The sequence below is a fragment of the Anguilla anguilla genome, chromosome 1, assembly GCF_013347855.1.
Source record: "Anguilla anguilla isolate fAngAng1 chromosome 1, fAngAng1.pri, whole genome shotgun sequence".
In the NCBI taxonomy this organism is placed as follows: domain Eukaryota; kingdom Metazoa; phylum Chordata; class Actinopteri; order Anguilliformes; family Anguillidae; genus Anguilla; species Anguilla anguilla.
In genome coordinates, this window is record NC_049201.1 from 85681265 (window position 1) to 85705552 (window position 24288).

General features: G+C 40.8%; 1 protein-coding gene across 2 annotated transcripts; it reads left to right on the forward strand.

Moving 5' to 3' along the window:
• Window positions 1-817: 817 nt before the first annotated feature.
• On the forward strand, window positions 818-24021 carry LOC118235506. Of its 2 annotated transcripts, XM_035432933.1 has the most exons (26): window positions 822-1025; window positions 2234-2309; window positions 7634-8017; window positions 8177-8470; window positions 9130-9426; window positions 9962-10339; window positions 10702-10989; window positions 11530-11826; window positions 12739-13122; window positions 15034-15321; window positions 15895-16191; window positions 16590-16649; window positions 16960-17307; window positions 17922-18218; window positions 18736-18838; window positions 19269-19316; window positions 19489-19515; window positions 19776-19826; window positions 20203-20250; window positions 21137-21163; window positions 21880-21927; window positions 22056-22082; window positions 22471-22512; window positions 22588-22656; window positions 23077-23116; window positions 23351-24021. In XM_035432933.1, exons 2-26 carry the CDS (start codon window positions 2264-2266, stop codon window positions 23378-23380), a joined length of 4218 nt encoding a protein of 1405 aa, XP_035288824.1. In that variant the 5' UTR covers window positions 822-1025; window positions 2234-2263; the 3' UTR covers window positions 23381-24021. The 2 variants fall into 2 exon arrangements, with proteins under 2 accessions (XP_035288834.1, XP_035288824.1); XM_035432943.1 differs by lacking the exons at window positions 19269-19316; window positions 19489-19515; window positions 19776-19826; window positions 20203-20250; window positions 21137-21163 and having other exon boundaries at window positions 818-1025.
• The last annotated feature ends 267 nt before the right edge of the window (window positions 24022-24288 follow it).

The following is a 24288-nucleotide window of genomic DNA, read 5'->3' on the forward strand; positions in this document are numbered from 1 at the left end:
TGTCCTCCTTGCCCAGTCTTGCACTTCCTCATCCCCTGCAGAGTGACCACACCCAGGACTGTGTGACAGCATCTAGCATTAAAGCATTTCCTTCAACAACAACCACAATGGCACGTGAGCATGGGCCCTCAAGGGTGGAATGTCTGAAGACACTTCTTTCACATACTGCCCAGCGTGTACTAAAATATATGTGCTGAACAATATGCAGTATACTTAGTAGACAGCACGTACCTCGAGGACTCAGTTGTTAGAAAACTGATTCAGACACAGCCAGGAATTAACATCAAGTGCACTATTAATAAGTATAATACAATACACTTTAGAGTACTTATAAAAATTAAACTGTATTTTCATCCTGGATAGCATACTAGTATACTTCCTAAAAGTCTACTTTAACTTCACTTACCTAAAAACACTGTAATAAGTACAGTATATGAGATTTGGTGTACTTATTTGGAGTACACTGAAGTACAACTTATTGACACATGAGATTTAGTATACTAAAGTACAGCGTATACAAACATTTAGAAGCATAATTTTAAAAAGTACATTTAAAGCATACATTAAGTTCAAAAAGGTAACACTGGGTAACACTAAACATTACACTGTGTAGGTATATGATAAGTACTGTTTGAGCCACTAATATGCCCTACTATGGACAGGAAAACAGAGCTTGTAGGTAGATGGATTCACAGATGTGTGCAGTTATTTCTGTGCTTTGTCAGAACCCAATGGTCCATAGCCTGCTTTTGCAAAGATTAGTTCAATGCGATCCAATCATGCTTAACAAAAACACCAGATGGCCCAAATCTTTATCAAAATATCTCTTTTTTTGCACATGGGGACTAGCATGCAAATCTGCGATGTCTATGAATTTTCTTTTTACAGAAATATGTTTTTTCTATATTTGCCTTTTATCTTAAGCAGTATTAGTGGTGTTCCACTTTGTGATTGTGTGCTTATATGTATTTGAATGAGATGACTGATGTTTGCGACCTTTTTTAAAAGAAGATAAAGATCATAAGGTAAGACTCTGAATATCTTCTATATGTAAGTCATGGCTAAATAATTATCATCATTTTAATCTATTTGATTTTGGCCTTGAAATCCACATATAGCTGAGTATGTAAATTCTAAAGGGAGGCTCTTTGGATACTATAGTTAAAAAACATTATCTCATAATGATTTACATGAGGCATTTATTTGATCTTGCCCTCTACAGTCCTTGTCATGATTTTTTAAATTTAAATTTAATTTAATTTATATTGAAGACCTCTATTTTTGGACAGTCTTCTGCATTGTGCAGAGAGCCCATTTCCTGCAGTTGCCAAAATTATGACACGTCTGTTGACTGATACATCAACAGCAAGAAATTTGATAAACCTTGATCATCATCTGGGCTTTTGCATTTTTCTTTTTCTTTGCACTTATCAATAATGACTGACCTTCCAAGCCTTCTGAGCCTCCTTGGCGACATTGCACTTTTGTATTCCTGAGACTAACATTGATGGTTTCCACTTTTGTAAGTCGCAATGGATAAGTGTGTCTGCTAAGGGACTGGAGTGTGCATAAGATGCCTACTTGGTGAAAATCTAAATCAATGTGAAAAAAAAAATCACAAATTGCAATAGATGAGTTTTAACAAATGTAAGTCAATGTTGTATAATATCAGCAGGTGAACTGTTCCGTCATTTCATATAACGGATATCTGTTGTGCTTAGTGATATGGTAATGTCTAAAATCAAGCTTGGATTTTATTTGGATGAAAATACAAATGTGGTCACAGGCATAAAGCCTGCAAATGAATCATATGAACATTTGTATTTCTTTATATGTGAAATTATGCATTACTGGAAACTAGATAAATTTGTTTAAAAACTTCGTTATTTGTAGATATTTGTTGGTTCACTTTTGACAGTGAGCAGAAACCATAACTAATAACGTGAGTCTCAGTTCACTGCCAAAAGTGAATCAGCGAATATCTAAAACAAAGACAAAGTTTTTAAACAAATATATCCTGTGAACAACTTAATAAATGTGGGGGGTGGGGGCAGGATTTGGGGGGCAGTGTAGACTACTTTTTATGAGCCCCCTCCCAAAAAACATTGTAGATTTTGCCCCTGTTAAAATGTAAATTTAGTATAACTAAATATTTTTATTTATTTTTTAAATGGTGTCCCAGTACCAGAGTAAAGCAGCGTGTAGCCCAAATAACCCTTGCTGTGTTTTACAGGTTTTCAGGAGAATATTTAATTCAGCCCACATGGAGCCATTTGCATGCCTGCTTCTATATGGAGTGTGTTTTCAAGGTAATCAGGTTATTGTTTTATTGATTATTTATTGATTACATGTTATTTCTTTTATTTATATTTGTGTTTATTCAATTTAGAAAGCAGACACAATGGTTCAAAATCAAGATAAACATATTTAAAAAGCATCCATTTGTCGAAAAGATATCACTAGCACAAATCATTTATACAACATTTCACAGTGTTGCAGTAAATGTGGGGCTTTGTGCTGCGTGACATGTTCTTACATATTGTTGTTAACTGGTCACTTGCATTTTTTTGGTGAGGGATAACCTTCTTGCCACAGTATGTTTAGTTGGCTTTGCACATCTAAACCTAACTCCATCTTCTTTGCCATATGTCTATAGGTGTTGGGTTACCTGTGGTTAAATTAAAAAAAAAAAAAGCTTAAGTTAGATAAGATTTCAGTCAAACCTACCCACCCACCTCCCTCCCACTCTTTCACTTCCACTTCCACAAACCATTGGTTTGTTATTTGAAGTTACAATCTCGAAGATTTCCGTTTCGCTCTCTCTGGCGGTACCAATCAGAGACCCTATTGCACATTTCCGGGTATGTAAACCGGATGTAGGGGTCTCTCGTTTCCGGTTATCTTAACAGCCACCAAAACAATGGCAGCGAGGAAGAGCTTTTTTGTTTTGTAGCGTTCCCCTGTGTACCAATTCGAAAAATAATTTATTTGCCCTTTCACAGCTTTCCCACAGATGTACAAAATAAGAAAAAAACTTGCTAGGTAGCATGACTGTCATAATGTTGCAAACTAACATAAAATAACCCATTACGATAGCTAGCTAGTTAGCTACTGCTTTGTGAATAAGATTACACTCGATATTAAACTTTTCTCCTCACATACATTTGGGTCTAAATGTCTGACGGTGAAGCCACACTATACGCGGCGACTGCCGCCTGTCGCCGCGCCGTGTCCCCACAATCGGCTGTTTGTGGGCGTGTCACCTATATTTGACAGACAGTTGTGTTCGTTAAATGTTGACCGGGTTTAATATCGTGTTTCATATTCATTGTAATGTCTGAATAAAAATCATTTTTGCAGTAACCTAGATCTTAAAGATGTTAGTCAGCTGCCTAGCTAGGCTGTTTAATGTCTACAACCAACAACAAAAACACTGTCTGGCTAATTAGCCAGATAATGCCTTCAAAGTTATATCTGGTTAGCTAGCTAGGTGGCTGGTAGAAACTTCCCCAAATTCTCCCACGTCACTCCTCTGCTGCGATCACTTCACTGGCTACCGGTCGCTGCCAGGATCCGATTCAAAGCCCTGACCCTTGCCTACACTGCCGCCAACAGGACAGCCCCCATCTACTTGCAGGACATGACTCAATTCTATGTGCCTGCTCGACCACTCTGCTCTGCGGCAGCAGGGCGTCTTGCAACCCCTCCCACCCGCCCAAAGGGATCACAGAGCTTCTCCACCCTAGCTCCCCAGTGGTGGAACGAACTCCCCGTCCCTCTCCGAACCTCCCCCTCACTATCCATCTTCCGCCGTGGCCTGAAGACTCATCTCTTCAGACTATACCTAGAATAACCACCACCACGCTGTGTATATATATATTAAAAAAAAAAAAAAAACCCTTTTTCCTGTCACTTGTTACATGTTGCCCCATCCCTGCACTTCTTGGTAAATTGTATTTGTCCTAATACTCTAGCTTATTCTTCTGCCTAGTTTGGCTTTGCTGATGTTAGACCAGGATAGTGTTCTTTGTTCTCAGCTAGAAATAGCTTTACAAAATAAGTAATTGTACCTTACTGAACCCGTGTTCAGCAGTTGTCTACGATCATGAAAATGCACTTTTTGTACGTCGCTTTGGATAAAAGCGTCTGCTAAATGAATGTAATGTAATGTAATGTAATGTAACAAATAGCAACTAATAGGCTACATTAGGAAGATTTTTTTTGTTTGTTATTGTTTGTTGTTACTAACTATAGCTAGACATTATACAGCCTAGCTAGGCAGCTTATTAACATTTTTTCAGAGCTAAGTTACTGCAAAATTATTTTTATTCAGACTGGACAGTGATAGTAGCTAACGGCGATAACTACATTGCAGAGCCACCGACAATTCCAGAGACTTTTCTCCACGCTGCGTTCCTCTAATCAATGTCTCTGTAGGAGATTTTATTAAGAAAATTACGAGTTAGGTCCTCCATTGTGGAACGATAGAATGTGGAACTAAAATGAGAAAAAAATAGGGACAATTGACTTGACGGATCATTAGATCAAATCAGATTGGTTACCGCGACGCGGCGAGGGGGTAAAAGTTGAATTTTTGCCATCTCCCCCGCGGCCTCGGAATGGAGGCGGGGCCGCGTATAGTGTGGCTTCAGCCTGAGTCCCCTACCAACTCCTTTGTTTTTATAATAATTTTTTTATTTTTTATCATTCATTGAGAACTAACGCAGTTTCAGTCATGCGGTACTTGTTACTCAAGAATGTCATAAAATCAGTTAGCTAGCTATATTTTATGTTATGATTAGAAAATTACGTTTTAGCCAGCTAGCTTGTTAGCAAGCACATATTTGGATATTCAATGTTGAAACTGCAGATGCACGTTTATTTTAGTTGTTAATTGTAATTACAAAATGTATTGACGGACATCGCGACAAGCCTACTTAAGATATATCAGCTGATTTAAAAATGTGTGGGTAGTTTTTATCAGCGATGAAAACAAACAGCTCGGTAGTGAACTGAACACCGGCATTACACAGGCGATTTGACAAGCAATAAAAATCTTTGTTAGAACAAGTACAGCACAAACAACATGTCACAAAATAGTAACGGTAGTACAAAACTTAGTTCAGAGATATTTCACTTATTTATAACATAAGTAATTTTGTGGAGCCTAACACATTGTACTTACATAGCTTTGCCTGTCCTGCTGGCCGTCAACGTTAACAGAATCGCTTTTCCTCACAGCTGTCAGGCTCCCTATTCATTCATTTTCGGGACAACCGAGAGGAACAGAGACGCTGTTAACGGACAGCAGATGTTGCTTCACGCTACGCAAACACAATGGAGTCACCTCCAGAAAAGAATTTATGTTATGTCGAAGTGAAATATCTCTTTAATCGACTAACTTGCTGTGGTTAGCAAGCTAGCTATTTAGCTTTCTGGCGAACTAGAGCTAACGTTATACTTACCTTCATAACCGAATATAAACTTCTCAAAAAAGAATTTATAGCCCTTGTATAGTTTAGACCGCTTAACGTTCACTGGCAATGATTCGACAATGCGGATAACATAGTGAACTTTGGCAGAGCTATTAGGGACTGTGAGAACACGTCGCTGTTCAGGCTCGATTTTTCGCTGTCAGAAATGGACTTGCGTCCGTAGCAACGGTAACCGGAAACAAAGTATCCCTACATCCGGTTTTGGTCGCCATCTTGTGAAATAGGCCTATTGTGTGATATTTTTGAAACAACTGCCTTGCAAAATGTTACCGCTGGTGTTTTTGGTTTTGCTAGCTAAACTGTTCGAGAATAAAGCTGGGTGTTAAATTAGCAATCAGAACAAGAAGAATAAAACAAAAACAAAGGAGATTTCATCAAAAAAGGGCATCAAGACTGAAGGAACATATGATGGAGCGTAATAAAATAATAACAACGCTAATCCATACTGCTGTATTTTTTTAATTTAGTTTTTTCCGGCTTGACATGTTTACACAGAAATCAGACCCGGATCTGCTCCGCCTATACCCCGGGGTTAATGCTCTGTGTAAAGATGGCTTTATTCCGATCATTATAATATATTGATGAACTTGATGGCAATGTAAATAACGGGAACGTTAAGGCCAGTTCAGATCAATGATTCGCAACGAGACTAAACGGTTTTAGAATGTTGCAGAGAAAATTGCAGCGGTGTGAACTGGTTATTTGCAGAGCGTCTGAAGCCTTTGCCTGGGGTCTCAAAAGACCCACCTTGTCAAAGTGCTGTTTTAGAACGTTTATCATCAGACGTCTTGGAATTTTGCAAGTTGCATCCAGTCTCGATGCGAATCACTGATCTGAACTTGCCTTTAGTTAGCTACGTTGCAACAAGGTAGCATTGCATTCGAGAGACGGTCTGCGAGGTCGGTAGCGTTAGCTAGCGTTTTTTCTAAATGGAAATGGACTGCATTTATATAGCGCTTTTATCCAAAGCGCTTTACAATTGATGCCTCTCATTCGCCAGAGCAGTTAGGGGTTAGGTGTCTTGCTCAAGGACATTTCGGCACGCCCAGGGCGGGGTTGAACCGGCAACCCTCCGACTGCCAGACTGTTACGATCAGCCCCTGGCCAGTCGCAACATAAACGAGATCACACAGAATAGTCGCAATTCAAAAATATTTTTAATTAAAGAAGGCTACAAAAGAAAATGAATGAGCAGTGTAGCCAGACTACAGGTTGTCCTCTGAATGGAGAGAGAGAGAGAGCATCAGCCAGAGGGCCCCTTAAGTAGGACCCCTTCCAGGTGACACCAATTTCCTATTAGGAAGACAATCAAAACAAATGTTGCAACACCACAAGCAGCCACTAGGGAAGGGAACCATAACACAGACAATCGCTCTTACCTCCTGAGCTATGTCGCCCCATTAGCCCCATAGCTGACATTAGATTATGTTAATTATATTAGCAAGCTAGCTAATACATTATTACCTGATATGATAGATGGCTACTGTGCGCAACCTTGTCTAAACTAATGTTGCCTTTCTTGACATGGTCGGGTAGCTAGCGTTAGCTGTGCAATTAGCTATGTAATTAAGTAACGTTACATTGTCATCAAATGTAATAGGAAATCTACATCCTCTACCTCCCCGACCTCCCCCTACCCTCTCTGGCAGACCAACCACTGATGGGTGATGGAAAACGCGTCACTAACTGTGCGCCGCTTGTGATTTGTTTCCCGGGAATGTCGCCACAGACACCCAGTTCTTTAATAATAATAATAATAGGCTCAATCGCCATTGTGTTACCTAATTCGGCGATAGATAGTGACTTAACAGACATTTATTTTTATGAAAATCTTCAAGATTATTACTTTAATAAATACATATATTATGTATTATATTAACTGAATTTTTATTATTTTTATTTTTTAACCACAAGTGACCCAGTACTTTTGGACTGTACTGTGTGTGTGTGTGTGTGTATATATATATATATATATATATCCAAGACCGAACACATTAGCTATGGTCTACCATATTGTTAATGGAATTTCATTAATCTGATTAACTGAAAAATACTAGTTAAGGCAGCAATAGGACAGCAAGAAAAAAACAAAAAAGGCTTTTGATCTAATCAAACCAATCAAATTTCTGTTTTCTAAGGTGCCATATTTGGCGTTTCCTGGGCATGGAGTGTCACCGTGCCCAGAGAGATGGAGGGCATGGTAGGGTCCTGCCTGGTCATCCCCTGCAGATTTTCTTATAGCGAATACCCACCCAACGACAAGAGCAGAGTGGTCTGGTACCAATATGTCGACAGAGGATACCCTCTGGTGTGCGATCCAAAAAAACCAAATGAAGTCATCGAAAAGTTCAGGCGAAAAACCTCTTTATACGGATCACCTTACAATGGAGACTGCAGCCTGAAGATCGACCCCCTGGACTGGCGTCACCAAGAGGAGAAGGTTTACCCCTGGGTGGACCCAGACTACGTCACATATCGCTATTTTAAATTTTATGACAAAGCTGTGAAAATCCGTGTACGAGGTGAGAGAATTGAACTCTTTATTATTTCTCTACTGTGTTATGGTGAAGGTTTTCATTTGACTGAAAATGTACCAGTTTTCTTGGAAATGATGGATGTGACTTGCTTAGAAGTGCTAAGCACAATTATATGTTTGTATTTCATGTTTTTTTTTTTTTAAGACAGAGCAGACGAACCAAAATTAAATTTTGTCGGCTCATATACGGTGGGAGAACAAATGACCGTCCAGTGCAGCGCCTACCACACGTGCCGACCGCGTCCCCCAACATTGCGCCTGACCGTAGCGGGACATACTGGGACACCCAAAGTCTATCACAAAGAAGTGCATGAAGGCAAGTGGGAAATCACCATGGAGATGACCTGGATATTAGACAACGCCCACCAAACCATCACTTGTGAAGTCAAACATCCCTCCGGCCGGAGCGCATCCAAAACCGTCAGCCTTAAGGGACAATGTGAGTAATTACATATGGACAGGGGTAAATTAGTTCTAGTGTTTCACCCACTAAAAAAAGATCCTGAAAATTGCTTTTGGCTATAAGCTTATTTTCAGATTTTATTTATCACTCCTACAACTGTACAATTGTAGAGTTGGACACGCCCCAAAATCTTCAGCCTTGAGTTACCGCTACCGTACGACAATTGCGCTTTTATTTGGGATATATTTGCAATTACACAGCCATGGTTAAATTTCAAAATTATTTCCATCAGCTACAATACTTGTCAGTTTTCTACAGTTAGCATTTAAAGCTCTAGATGGAGAGTGCAGCCTTAAGATTCATGTCTATGCGAGCTCAGCTTGTGAACCGTGATGGAACAGGAAGCAGGGAGCAGTTAGCCTCATGTGTTGAGGAGAGTGAGAACTTGTTTGCGCTCTCCCTTAAGGGAGGAAAATCAGACTTCACTGCACTGAGCGTGTCAGGTGACTAGGACTGGGCCTTCACACATGGGAGTGAAATGGTGGGAAATCATGAAAATAAACACCACCGCTGCGTGTGACGTAACCGCCGTCAGAAAATGTCATGCTAAGGCGATGCCTGAGAATAAACGACCGTTGCAAGGTCACATGCAGATGCTAAGCAAGGGACCAATGTGTACTAACCTTCTGCCTCAGGTTCAGTGACAAAGGTCACTATAAATCCCAGTTCGGAGGAGTTCCTGGAAGGCGTGGAGAAGGACGTGGTCTGTTCTGTATCCTACGCCTGCCAAGAGCAGCGTCCAGATCTGTCTTGGAATTATGGAGGCATGAAGGTCTCCAGCGAGTTTAAGAAACGAGGCAGTGGGAGCTGGGAAAGCCGGTCCACTTTGACATTCAAGGCAGGGGCCAGCGACCACAACCAAGCCCTGAAATGCACCGCAAGGTTCACCAATGGGCAAATCCAAGAGGGGTACATCACTCTGAAGGTGAAAAGTGAGTTTTCCCAAAATGAGAGAGGTCCCTTTTTCATTAAGAATGAAATATGTTTTACAGTTTTGCATGGCATGCCAGACAAGGTATAAGGACAAAGATATCTTTGGAAAGGCAGTTTTATGTGTTTACTGATAAAGCGTTATGTGATAAGCAGCTGTCACAGCTAAAAGCTTGTAGCTGCTTGCAATACTTTGTGATTTTGCTAATAACAGCAAACATACTGTAATTCAACTTAAACGAGAGATAGAGTTCATGAATCTTACGATGTACTAAAAACCTCTGATGTGTGAACCAATCAGAAGACTATCCTTTCCGTTGTCATGACCCTGCGATTCCAGGAAATCTGTGCGTGCCGCAGCACTAATGCATTCTGGTTGGCAATGGGGGGTTTCTCAATGCTATGTTGCACTGATGTAGACAACTGAGGAATTTTAATTTTAAGAACACAGAGCTCACCATCTGGTTACTCCATAGCGTCTGCAGTAACTGCGCTCGTGTGCAAATGAAATCTCATCTTCCTGCGGGTGTTTTTCAGGGGCCATGTTTTCCCTGGGGTGGAGCTTCTCTATGCCCAGCCAGGTGACAGGCCTGCAGGGCTCGTGCCTGGTCATCCCCTGCCATTTTGAGTACTCCTCCACCCTGCCCTCTGACGTCAGTGTCATGTGGTACAAGTACACGCCCGGGGAGTACCCGGTGGTGTACAGCCCAGCGCGCCCTGGTGATGTCATCAGTGACTTCAGAGGGAAAACCTCTCTGTACGGATCTCCGAGTGACCGGAGCTGCAGCCTGAAAATTAACCCCGTCGAGATGAACCATCATAGACAGAGGCTTTACACCTGGGTGGACCCGAAGCCCATCTCCTCCTACCACAGACAGAACTATCAGGACAAGACCGTGGAGATTTACGTGACTGGTGAGAGGAAACCATTCATTATGCCCTCGTCATTTCCTGTTTTGTGTAATAAATTAGGGAAAGATTTTCAACAAAATTTTAATTTGGCTGAGTCATAGGTGCAGGAACCAGGGGACCATGGCACCCTGCTTTCAGATAACGTAGACTCACAAGGTTTTATGGTCAGTGAAGCTCACAATGTACAACATGTTGTACCAGAACAAACTATAAAGACATAAAAACGGACTCATAACCGTGCTAAGGTAGGCTGGTAGGCTGTCTTTGTTTCCATTTGCAGTTAAATGCGTTGCCTCCACTGATGGTGGCCATTTTAAAAAAATAATAACTTTTTCACCGATTTCATTCTTCTGCATTTTCTGCAGACAGAGTGGATAAACCAGAAATGCAGATTATTGGCATACCCAAGGTGGGAGAGCAAATCAGCGTGCAGTGCAGTGCGTACCACACGTGTCCGGCTACGCCCCCTAAACTAAGCCTGATTGGTTTGCCCGAGACGGGCCAGCGTCGTGAAACTGAAGCGCAAGACATCAAGTGGAAAACCACGTTGGTGCAGACGTGGGTCATCGTTGAAGATCAACAAACTCTGTCTTGTCGTGTCCGGCATCCAGGAGGCCAGGAGGCCCAGGCGGACATCACCATCCAGGCCGAATGTAAGGCGCTACAGCAGGGTAGTGTCAAACTGAAATCGATGGTGCGCTGCAGGCATCACTGGTTAATCAGCCCAGTTCATCAACTGCATGTTGAGTTAGGACATAATCTGTAGGGGAATTCTTCTTATGGATGCCTGCATTTCAGCAACTAAAATGTAAATTAAGCCAAAGTAAAACATATTTTATGTTTTTTATCACAAATTTAATTACAGCAAATGCAAATGTCACCCTGTTTCAAACTCAGTAGACAGGTTTGATGATAGCTGAACGGGCCACACAGTTTGCAAAAGATAAAAGACACCCAGGCTTAATTTAAAATTACCAGTGGTATTGTGTTTGGGAAAGATTGATCCTTGGTTTAATTTTTGCAGTCCACTTTTGTAGCTATAATTGCACACTCAAGTCCAGCCTTCACAAAGAAAGAAAACAATCGTAAATGAAAAACAACAACAACAACGGTATACAAACATAAACTGACGACTATATTTTACTAACATGTTAACAAATATGGATTGTAGCTAAACTGCATCTCTGCTTTAGGTTCAGTTGGGGAGATCATTACTGATCCCGGCCCAGTGGAGTTCCTTGAAGGTGTGGTGAAGGACGTCACATGTTCTGTCTTTTACACCTGCTCTAAACAACAGCCGGCTATTGTGTGGAACTACAAGGACATTCCAGCCTCCAGCAGTACTACAAAAATGGCTGCCACTAAGTGGAAAACTGTATCCAGTATAATGTTCATTGCATCTATGGACGACCACGGTAAAACTCTGACCTGCACAGCTGAGTTTCCTGATGGGAAAAAGTCAATGACCTCAATCGATTTACACGTGAAAAGTACGTATATGGCATAAAATTATTGAATAAAACAACATAAGGCACGCAAATACATAACAAAATGCTTTATATAATGTTTTCTTAGAGGTGTATGTTTGGAGAAATGGCAAGAAAGAGCTTGATTTTGATTTTAAAAGATGGAAAGTATATATTTAAAATGCACAGTGGCCTTTATCACCTCATAGTATACAACCCTACTATCTCCTGAGGTAGAGTAGTATGGCACTAGTATAATATAATTTATCTTGAAAATCGCCAGCTGTATCTGAATGGAATAACAAACACATTCACAACCAAGCCCTGAAATGCACAGCAAGGTTCACCAATGGGCAAATTCAAGAGGGGTACACCACTCTGAAGGTGAAAAGTGAGTTTTCCCAAACTGAGAGAGGTCCCGTTTTCAGTAAGAATGGTTGAATGGTTTACAGTTTTGCATGGCATGCCAAACAAGGTATGAGGACAAAGATATCTTTGGAAAGGCAGTTTTACGTGTTTACTGATAAATGTGATAAGCAACTGTCACAGCCAAAAGCCGGTAGCTGCCTGCAATACCTTGTGATTTCGCTTATAACAGAAAACATACTGTAATTCAACTTAAACGAGAGATAGAGTTCATAAATCTTACGATGTGTGACATTACAATGTACTAAAAACCTCTGATGTGTGAACCAATCAGAAGACTATCCTTTCCGTTGTCATGGCGCTGTGATTCCAGGAAATCAGTGCGTGCCTCAGCACTAATGCATTCTGGTTGGCAATGGGGGGTTTCCCAATACTATGTTGCACTGATGTAGACAACTGAGGAATTTTAATTTTAAGAACACAGAGCTCACCATCTGGTTACTCCATAGCGTCTGCAGTAACTGCGCTCGTGTGCAGATGAAATCTCATCTTCCTGCGGGTGTTTTTCAGGGGCCATGTTTTCCCTGGGGTGGAGCTTCTCTATGCCCAGCCAGGTGACAGGCCTGCAGGGCTCGTGCCTGGTCATCCCCTGCCATTTTGAGTACTCCTCCACCCTGCCCTCTGACGTCAGTGTCATGTGGTACAAGTACACGCAAGTACACGGGGAGTACCCGGTGGTGTACAACCCAGCGCGTCCTGGTGATGTCATCAGTGACTTCAGCGGGAAAACCTCTCTGTACGGATCTCCGAGTAACCGGAGCTGCAGCCTGAAAATTAACCCCGTCGAGATGAACCATCATAGACAGAGGCTTTACACCTGGGTGGACCCGAAGCCCATCTCCTCCTACCACAGACAGAACTATCAGGACAAGACCGTGGAGATTTACGTGACTGGTGAGAGGAAACCTTCATTTCCTATTTTGTGTGATAAATTAGGGAAAAATTTTCAACAAGATTTTAATTTGGCTGAGTCATAGGTGCAGGAACCAGGGGACCATGGCACCCTGCTTTCAGATAACGTAGACTCACAATGTTTTATGGTCGGTGAAGCTCACAATGTACAACATGTTGTACCAGAACAAACTATAAAGACATAAAAACGGGCTCGCATAACCGTGCTGAGTCAAAAATCATGTAGGCTGTCTTTAGCCGCGTTTCCACCGCAGGAACTTTACCCCGGAACTAGGAACCTTTTGAGGAACTCAGTGCGTTTCGACCGCAGGAACTAGGGTCTAAATTTAGTTCCGGGGGCTTTATTTTACCCCCAAAAAAGTTCCTGCTCGGGAGGTAGTACTTTCCAAAAGTACCGGAACCTTTGGGGTGGGGCGCAAGCGCTGAAAATTATTGATTGGTCGACTACTTGCAGTGTTTTATTTCAACCGCCATGTTTAAAAATCTGCAGCCGCAAACCTATTTATTTTCATAATAACTTTAAATCAAACTTGTATGTTATGCGGCGCAGTAGCCTAGTTTTGGTTATAGCCTGCCAATGTCTTGGAATTATAATGTGTGCTCTTCTGTTCTTTTCTTGATTTAGTATTCATTGTATAAAATGCTAAGCATTCATGCTGGGACAGCATATTACGTACCAAAACATTCAAACGGATTAATTCGGTTGCTGAATATTTTCCTCTGGATTTTCTTTGTTAGCCCGTTGTAATTGACTCAAAACATTTGATACAGTTATGTGAGGTATGCGGTAGTTCTGCGTAATTCACATTGGTGATACAGTAAAAGCAAACTGGAAATCACCTTCCACACTTTTTGTCAGGGTAAAATAACAGGTTAATTCTAGTAATCATCCCTTTAGCTTTTTCAGACTGCCGTAATTTTACTCTGCCATTCTTCAATTCCACAAAAAGACCAGGAAGACTATGGACTAATTTATGGTGCATGGTTCACATCTGGAGGGCACACTTCGCTGCTCGGCTAGCAGTAACTTCGAAGGAAAGAAAACGGTGGCTGTACCACTGCTAATTTAAATTTTCACGCAAGTCTGAGTTTTCGTTCTATTCTTGTCATTTTGCGATTAGCCTATATGGAATTGACGATGAGAAAGTAATCAAACAGCAAATTGTTTACAACGTGTGCATGTTTTCTGCTGTTGTTGCCAGTTATATTGTAAATGTGAATGCATTCTGTCGCCTCGGATGTCAAGACATGAAAGTGAATGTTAAAAACATTAAAAACATAATGAATGTGTTTGAGAGGATATATAAAACAGTTACAATCTGACTATTGGCCTGTTATATCCTATTTGTTGCATAACAACGGTCCAAGTTCAACTACCAACGACAGTTTTGCTTGACAACGGTAAAATATGCCCAAACGGCTGCAGAAGAATATTTAAATTCCAGGTGATTAAATCGATAAAAATCAATAAATACAAAAGTAACCATATATAGTCATTGTTGGTAACCCGTTGTATATAAGTGGAATAAACCCCTCTGGGCTGTCCCGGTTATTAGAAAATAATGTAGGCTACTTCGGTAGTAGTATGGGGTTACAGAAGAAATCATAGGACAGATGGACCGATGACAACGTCGCTTTTTCATACGTCAGTGGGCTAATAGGCCTAATCTTCGCGGGACTTTAGACCGCGGTGGAAACGCAGACAACAATGGGCTGAAGGAACCTTTTAGTTCCTTGAAAAGTAGTTCCTGGGACTAAAAGTTCCCGGTACTTTTGGTAGAAATGCGGCTTTTGTTGCCGTTTGCAGTTAAATGCGTTGCCTCCACTGATGGTGGCCATTAAAAAAAACAAAAAAACTTTTTCACCGATTTCATTCTTCTGCATTTTCTGCAGACAGAGTGGATAAACCAGAAATGCAAATTATTGGCATACCCAAGGTGGGAGAGCAAATCAGCGTGCAGTGCAGTGCGTACCACATGTGTCCGGCCACGCCCCCTAAACTGAGCCTGATTGGTTTGCCCGAGACGAGCCAGCCTCGTGAAACTCAAGCGCAAGACGTCAAGTGGAAAATCACGTTGGTGCAGACGTGGGTCATCGTTGAAGATCAACAGACTGTGTCTTGTCGTGTCCAGCATCCAGGAGGCCAGGCGGCCCAGGCGGACATCACCATCCAGGCCGAATGTAAGGCGCTACAGCAGGGTAGTGTCAAACTGACATCGATGGTGCGCTGCAGGCATCACTGGTTAATCAGCCCAGTTCATCAACTGCATGTTGAGTTAGGACATAATCTGTAGGGGAATTCTTCTTATGGATGCCTGCATTTCAGCAACTAAAATGTAAATTAAGCCAAAGTAAATTTCAGCAACTAAAATGTAAATTATGCCAAAGTAAAACATATTTTATGTTTTTTATCACAAATTTTAATTACAGCAAATGCAAATGTCACCCTGTTTCAAACTCAGTAGACAGGTTTGATGATAGCTGAACGGGCCACACAGTTTGCAACAAAAAAAAAAAGACACCCAGGCTTAATTTGAAATTACCAGTGGTATTGTGTTTGGGAAAGATTGATCCTTGGTTTAATTTTTGCAGTCCACTTTTGTAGCTATAATTGCGCACTCAAGTCCAGCCTTCACAAAGAAAGAAAACAATCGTAAATGAAAAACAACAACAACAACGGTATACAAACATAAACTATATTTTACTAACATGTTAACAAATATGGATTGTAGCTAAACTGCATCTCTGCTTTAGGTTCAGTTGGGGAGATCATTACTGATCCCGGCCCAGTGGAGTTCCTTGAAGGTGTGGTGAAGAACGTCACATGTTCTGTCTTTTACACCTGCTCTAAACAACAGCCGGCTATTGTGTGGAGCTACAAGGACATGCCAGCCTCCAGCAAAACTACAAATATGGCTGCCACTAAGTGGAAAACTGTATCCAGTATAATGTTCATTGCATCTATGGACGACCACGGTAAAACTCTGACCTGCACAGCTGAGTTTCCTGATGGGAAAAGGCCAATGGCCTCAATCGATTTACACGTGAAAAGTACGTATATGGCATAAAATTATTAAATTAAACAACATAAGGCACATAAATACATGCTTTATATAATGTTTCCTTAGAGGTGTATGTTTGGAGAAACTGGCAAGAAAGAGCTTGATTTTGATTTTTAAAAATGGAAAGTATATATTTAAAATGCACAGTGACCTTAATCACCTCATAGTATACAACCCTACTATCTCCTGAGGTAGAGCAGTATGGCACCAGTATAATATAATTCAATATAAGTCTATAATATAAGTCTTGAAAATCGCCAGCTGGATCTGAATGGAATAACAAACACATTCGGACTAACACTGCTCATATCTTCGTGCTCTTGGATAGTTAAATGTGATCAATTTTAAGGTGAATCAAGCCCGATTTTGCCTCCTTTTACTTTTCAGTGTATGAACCCCCAGCGCCTGAATCGCCCACTGCTGGTCCGGACACTGATGACACAAGCAGTGTGTATATTTTAAGTTGCATCTTGAACTAGAAGCAACAAGAAAAACAATGGCACTAGGGTTTTAAATACTTTTTGTTTTAAAAAAACAATGTAATAAAAGGCTGAGGGCACACTGAGGGTATTGCAAGGAATGTGTTTTTTAATGGCAAGCTTTCGGTACAAGACCTTCGTCAGGGCATATTATATATATATAGACGAAGGTCTTGTACCAATAGCTTGCCATTAAAAAACACATTCCTTGCAATACCCTCAGTGTGCCCTCAGCTTTTTATTACATTGTACAGTTCTATCTTTGGTTTTTTTTTTAGGTATCAGTCACATCTGGGCAGCCAGCGTCACCCCCAGAATCAGCGCCTTGACCCAGTCCTGTGTGGTTATCCCGTGTGGTTTCACAAGCGAAGGCGAATATCCCGTTACTGGCCTCAGCGGGATGTGGCAGACGAGAGACGGCGGCTACGCCTATCACAACGGACAGAGCAGAGTTACCAATAACTTCAAAGGCCGCACTCGGCTGGTGGGCGATCTGGACGAACAGAACTGCACCCTGGAGATCGACGAAGTCAAACCCCATGACAACGGGCCATTCTGTTTCCGGGCGGAAAAGGGGACGGACAAATATACCTTCAACAACAGCTGTGTGTTCATTGTTATGAAAGGTGTGTTTGACTGAAGTCCAGTGCAGTGGTTCTCAAACTCGGTCCTGGGGGAGCACTGTGTATGCTGGTTTTCATTCCAACCTCTTGTCTTTGCTAAGCACCTTGATTAGTAGAATCAGATGTGTGCACCCACACTGGCCCTTTCTGGATAAGACTGGGGACCCCAGCTCTAAAACATGAAAAGCACCGAATTAAGAAAAATTAACAGCTTGTTAAAATTCTGGGATTGCAGTGGAGGTTGGAATGAAAACCAGCATACACACTGGTCCCCCAGGACCGAGTTTGAGGACAGCTGGTCCTAGTGCAATCACAAGCGCACACTCGTGCTCAATCGCACACTCGTGCTGAAGCGCACACTCGTGCTCAAGCGCACACTCGTGCTCAATCGCACACTCGTGCTGAAGCGCACACTCGTGCTCAATCGCACACTCGTGCTCAATCGCACACTCGTGCTCAATCGCACACTCGTGCTCAAGCGCACACTCGTGCTCAAGCGCACACTCGTGCTCAATCGCACACTCGTGCTCAAGCGCACACTCGTGCTCAAGCGCACACTCGTGCTCAAGCGCACGCGAGTGTGTGTGCACACCTCACACTCCTGTTTGTTTGCGCAGCTTCACCGAGCGACCCGGTTATGACGCCCCTCCCGGAGGAGACCGAGGAGGGGTCTGCTCTCTCTGCCACCTGCTCAGTCGAACACACCTGCCCCACCCATCCCCCAACTTTCACCTGGAACGTCAAAGACGGAAAGACCACCACCAGCCACACGCAGATCAGCCGCAGCACCTGGAAAACGTCTTCCACACTCACGTTCCTCCCTGCTGGAGACAACTATGAGGAACAGCTGACCTGCAGCGCCACCTTCCGGGGGAGAAAGAGGCAAGACAGTTCTGCCAGTCTTAACGTTAAGCGTAAGTATTAGTCCACTGACAGTGTTGGGCTGTGTTTTTCCTCTGACCTTACGAGGACCAAGGTTTAAGAGAGGTTCAGACAAATATCAATGGATTCACAAAGAACAAAATGGGATTTTTTAGAAATCTTTTCTGCAATGCAGTGTATACAAAATCACATTACTCCAAGCAGAAGAAAATACATTTCAGAAGGAGCTATCCGGTAGGCAATGCTAAAAATGTTTTGTTTAAATTATCATTAGCAATAATTTATTGTTATAATGATAAAGATATTATAATGATATATTCTTTTATATCCACCACTGGACAGATTTATTGCAGAGAACATCAAGATTAATATTATTATTGATGTAAAGACATATTTCATGGGCCAGACAGTTTATTTATGATGTGTTCATTTATTAATTTCTTCACTAAATCAGGTGTTTACAGAATTGAAAAAACTTTCTTTACTTTCTGAACCTGGATTTTCCACCCCTGATAGTTACTGGCACTGCCGTTCTGTATTTCTCTGTAGGAAAGCAGAGCCTCCTCCCCATCCTGCTGCCTGCCACAGCTGCTGCCCTGCTTGCCCTGGCTCTGTGTGTGGGAGTCTTGACGTGCAGGAAAAGGTGTTCCAGGTGAGCGTGAATTTGGCCAAATCCAGAAGGGTGCTACCTATTAAGCCGTATATCTTCCTCAACTACGTGACACAGCAGGACTATAAAACCAGAAAAACAAAATCAGGGCTGGCCAACTCTGTTTCCTGGAGATCTACCGTCCTGTAGGTTTTCACTCAAAGCCTAACACAGTACACCTCATACAGCAGGTAGAGATCTCTCTGAGCTGCTAATTAGTAGAATCAGGTGTGCCAATTCAGGGTTGAAATGAAAACATCCAAGATGGTAGATCTCCAGGAACAGGGTTGGGCAGCCCAGGACTAAATAAAGCTTTCCATGACAATATATTCTACATTTCAATCTACAGCAGAAACTATACTTATACTTATTATTCTATGCTTACTACTACCAGTAGCTAGTTTACCAAAATGTGTCACTCTAAAACCCACAGGAAAAGTACTGATCAACACTCACTGAGGCCACCACAACCTGACAATCAGTGAGTACCCCAAGAAACTATATTTTGCCATGCAATCTTAAATTTAAATAAATCTGGAAAAAGTGGTATTTCACTGTGCCAAATGAACTGTATCATGTGAAGAATGAAGCGTGTATAAAGGTTTCCAAGTTTGAAAACTGGCTGGTTCTTTCTTTTCTTCTCTATCAATCAGGAGGTCTTTTTGGAAAAGATTTTCCAGGTAAGCAGATTGTACATATAATTTCAGCAAAACCTAATACCTCGTGTACATATCTATATTCCAACATCCACAACAAATTTCTCTCTGTGGCAATAAGTCCCTTATTTGCTTACCTTATATGCTGCGTAAAAATAGTAATGATATCTGGTCGTGAATGCGTGCAACATTTTATTCAGTTAACTAGAGTTCACTGATTGGAGAGGTCATTAGACATGGCCTTGAACTGTGATAAATCAAGCACGATGTCTGTCTGTTCACAGAAGTCATGAAGGTAACAGCGCTAGTTGGAATGTGGGAAACACTGGCCACAGGTGAGTGATGTTGTTGCATCGATGGTCAGTAGAAGCACTTCGGTGATCTGGAAAGAGAAAAATCAAAACCCTAAGAGCTGTGTGTCAGGTTCGGTGGCTCTGTCAGCTTCTTCCATCTGCGAAACAGATCCCTAAACACGTTTCTGACAGCGTTGAATTAAAAATGTCAGGTGATACTGAACAAACAAATATAATGGCATTTTAATGACATGATAGGATGGTACCTAAATTACCTCTTAACCTCAGTGAAAAAGAGTAATGGCGCAGGAGTCCGGGCTGCTCACTGTGACCCTGTAAAATTGAAAGTATTGTAGGAACAAGTGCGATTCTGTGCTTTTTTTCAATATTTACATGGCAATCTATCACACGCCCACAGGGAACTTCCCAGGGACTGTCCACGTAGACCACCTCGTCCAGAGGAAAGGTACTGAAACCCAGTAACACTTTGATGCTCCTCTAAGCAGCATTGTAGCCTCACTAGGAAAAAGGACGAAGACAAGAGTGTGTGTGTGTGTGTGTGTGTGTGTGTGTGTAACATGTAATGGATGAATTAAAGTGCACTTGTTGCACCTTGTTCACTGAAATGTTTTCTGTATCTGAGAAAAATGAGTGCCTGATTCAGCCATGTCAGTCCTTGTGACCTAGCATCCTGAGCTGGCCCGAGCAGGACAGGCTCTCCTCTTAATTCTGGTTCCTCCTAAGGTTTCATTCTGTTTCTTCCATCTAGGGAGTTTTCCTTGCCACTGTCACCTAAGACTTTTTATTATGGAGGTTTTAGACCAGGGCCTGCTGTAAAATATATTGCGTCAAGTATTTTTGTGAAATGCACTGTTCGAATGAACTGAATGAATTAATAAGATTTTTTGAATTTTTTTGTACAATTGTTTTTATTAGTCTTTTGTGTACATACAGTTTCCAAGCAGAAAAGAAAGAAAACAAAAAATCGATAATAAAAAAAAAAAACGACCAAGATAATAGCCTGCTTACTGACACTGGGTATCTCACTTTATGTTTTTCCTATATAAATTTCAAGTTTAAATCAAGAACAACAGTAAAAAATAAAAATAAAGAAAAAATGGGTATAATACATTAATACAGTTTGCTCTGGTTTGGCATCTCACCCTATGGTTCATTTTGAAGGAACCATTCATGAAGAAGCTATTCAGGAAGCACTATAAAAGATTGGTGTATAGGATACCAGTCATCCACCGTCCAGGTGGCCTCAGCAGTGTTAATCCTTCCTTCATTTTCACAGCAGTACATGTCACTAATTGTACAATATGTTTTGTTTTTTGTGTTTTTGCAAATAGGGCATCATTCTGGAGACGGTTTTCCAGGTAATTAATTTGGATTACTGCAGTGTTTTCCTTTTTTATATTACATTACAGGCATTTAGCAGACGCTCTTATCCAGACACTTACACAACTTTAGCATTACTTAGCATTTTTACATTGTATCCATTTATACAGCTGGATGCATACTGAAGCAATGTATGGTGGAGGTGCAGGTTAAGTACCTTGCTCAAGGGTACAACGGCAGTGTCCTACCCGGGAATCGAACCTATGACCTTTCGGTTACAAGCCCAGTTCATTACCCACTGTGCTACACTGCTATATTTTCTTCATGGTCTGTTTATCAAGTTTCTGTTGATCATATGCTTATCATATATTTATTATAATGTACTGATCATTTTAACACGTGCACCAGATTGGATCTTACAAATCCAATGTCTCAGTAATTCTATGTCTGAGAAAAACAATTCTGAATTTGTAAAAAGTCTTTGAACTCTCGAGACAAGTGTTAAGTTAGATATACCAAGCACACATCAACACAAGTAGTCTTAACAGAATACAATTATTGTAATAAATTGTTAGAGTCAGTTTCTGGCTGATTCTTTAATGTTTCCTGGATGCTGCATTGTATGAATTCATTGCACAATGGTCTAGCAAATGTATTCTGTAATATTAGGTATAGCTAAATAATGTGGGTGTGAAAATCACCTACTGCTGTCAGCTGAAAAAAAACATTCTATTTCTCTGTATGGCACACACAGAAGAAATCCCAAAGACTTCCTGGACAGACCTCCTCGCCCAGAAAAAAGGTAATCACATGGGAAATACTTCTGGAAATTTTCCACCATAACCATTGAGAAAAATATGGATCTTGTTTTTTCAAAAGATTAAAAAGTCTATGAATAAGTTTTTCTTTTTTTGTCCATGATTTTAACAGGAGGTCCATTTGGAGCAGATTTTCAAGGTAAGCTGGGGCAAAACATCAAAATAATTTACCTTTCCAGTTATTTATGTCACTTTTTATAGTACTCGTTCTGGCACCATATCCATATTCATATCATTGCGTAAATTGAATAGACTGCAATTCACGTGTTACCAGTTTATACATCTGGGTAATTTACTGAAGCAATTAAGATTGTAAAATTGTTTAAGACTGTAAATGCTGCCAAGTGTTTCAAAAATTTTGGGCTTCAACCAGGTAATGTCCCTAAAACACCGTTCCACACTTTTGTTCCCACATGTTAAAGTTATAGGTATGCTTTTACAGAAAGCAATAGAGTGAAATAACTTGAATCAGTGCTCTTGTGGCCCGGTTTAATACTGAAACAAAGGTCTTATCTGTGCGCTTACAGACAGCAACATGGCAATGGACCTGAGATGAATGTGGGCTACAGGTAAGCATATAATGTTTCTGTCGTTAAAGCACTGTCACAGGTGAAAGTCTTATCGCAAACATTGTTCACTCACAGGGCCAATAACGAGAGCTTAGCAGGCAATGTTCAAACCAAACCCAAACCCCGCTGCCCGTCTCCTGTAAGGTAAATCACCCTGTTTAAAACAATATTTTTATAGTTTTATAACATGCTAAACAAAAAAGAAACGAAACACGGGACACAGTGAATCAGCTTCACAAAAGACGAATCATTGAGTTCTATATATTTTTTAACGTTTTTCAGGCATTTGTTTTGCGACAAGTAATTAAATCAGTAAGCTTTCAGTTGTTGCCATTTAGAGGTTTTTTTTATTGATCATGTGAGCAACCGTCATTACTGTTTAGTTAAACTTGTAAACAGTTTATTATTTTATCATTAACAGTCTGTTATAATTTATAAACAGATTTTAATTATGCTTGCTACACGTTTCTATGACTGTATTTGAAATTCAGTGACATTAGTAAAGAGTTGAAAAGAGATCATTTGAAAGTATAAATACTGGAGAAATGTTTTCCCCCTCTCTAGAAACACAAAATCTGCCCATGCTGCCAAACATAGGAATGACGTAAGTACTGTACCAGACAACAGTGCGGCTAGATTCAGTAAATGTGCAGGCTTATTTATTTATTTTTATTTTTTATTTGTTGCCTCTTAAGTCTAGCCATTTTAAATACACAATTTACAGAGATAGAGGCTCTAGAAATGCTTCCCTGTGGACCAGTGCCGGGCACATGGACCAGGACACTCTGAGATGTTTAATGACTTTTACTATTTGCTTGTATTTTAACAAAATCTACAGGATGGTGACAACATTTATGGAAACATGTAGCTGGTGGTTCTACACAACAAAGTGAAATGATGGGAGCAGGAAGCTGTTTTTCTGGAGCACCCCCACACTTTAAATTACTGTGTCCTGCTATTTGCCAAACCTGAAGTGTTAACTATCCTTCTCCTTATATAACTTGCATTGCTGATGTTAACAATTATACAGATGACTACAGTCTGTACTGGACTTTGTTTTAAGTTTTAAAAAGACTTTGTTTTGCACACAAACATCTTATGTATATGTGTGTAATGAAAATCAGACTGCACAAACTGAAGAGTGAATTTAATGAAGTTTGTACGTATTAATACATGATCTGCAAATATAATTACGGAAGAATTCACCCCAAAATACACAGTGTATGATGCTCTTCAGTCACTGTTTGTTTGTCTTGTAGGGAAAGTAATTAGGGGAGTTCAGAATATAGGGAGCTGGGTGTCTTGCTGGTATGTCTTCTCCAAAGCCAAGTCCCCTCTTCCCATTCACAGAAGGCTTCTGATGGTTCTTTTTTTTTTTCAATAAACATGTAATGTGTTATTTGTCAAATGAAGTTAGATTTATCTTCTGTTAGGACTTTGTGAGGACTATATATTAGTTATGTCCTAATATGTAAAACTAAATAAATAAATAAAATAAAATAAATAGAATTGAAAGAGGGTGTTCTTTCTTTTTCACATCACTGTATCATAGTCCCTGCTTCCAGCATGATGGGGCAAAGGGCTAATCTCAGATTTAAACCTGAACACCACAAAACTGCATTACAAGTGGACCAGCTATACACAGCTGGATTAGCTATTTCAAGTTGCAATTCAGTTCTGTGGTCTAGAGGTTTAAACGTGAGGTTTAACCTCCAGCTAATCACACTGCAATTGAGCCCTGGGGTCTTGCCTCGTCTTTACTTGCTGAGGGAATTT

Excerpts from the sequence above, each read along its gene's own strand:
- LOC118235506 (XM_035432933.1), top strand. The coding sequence starts at position 2,264 with ATGGAGCCATTTGCATGCCTGCTTCTATATGGAGTGTGTTTTCAAG. Across the intron at positions 2,310-7,633 it reads ATATGGAGTGTGTTTTCAAG|GTGCCATATTTGGCGTTTCC; the intron begins GTAATCAGGTTA and ends CTGTTTTCTAAG. Across the intron at positions 21,928-22,055 it reads CCTCCTCGCCCAGAAAAAAG|GAGGTCCATTTGGAGCAGAT; the intron begins GTAATCACATGG and ends TGATTTTAACAG.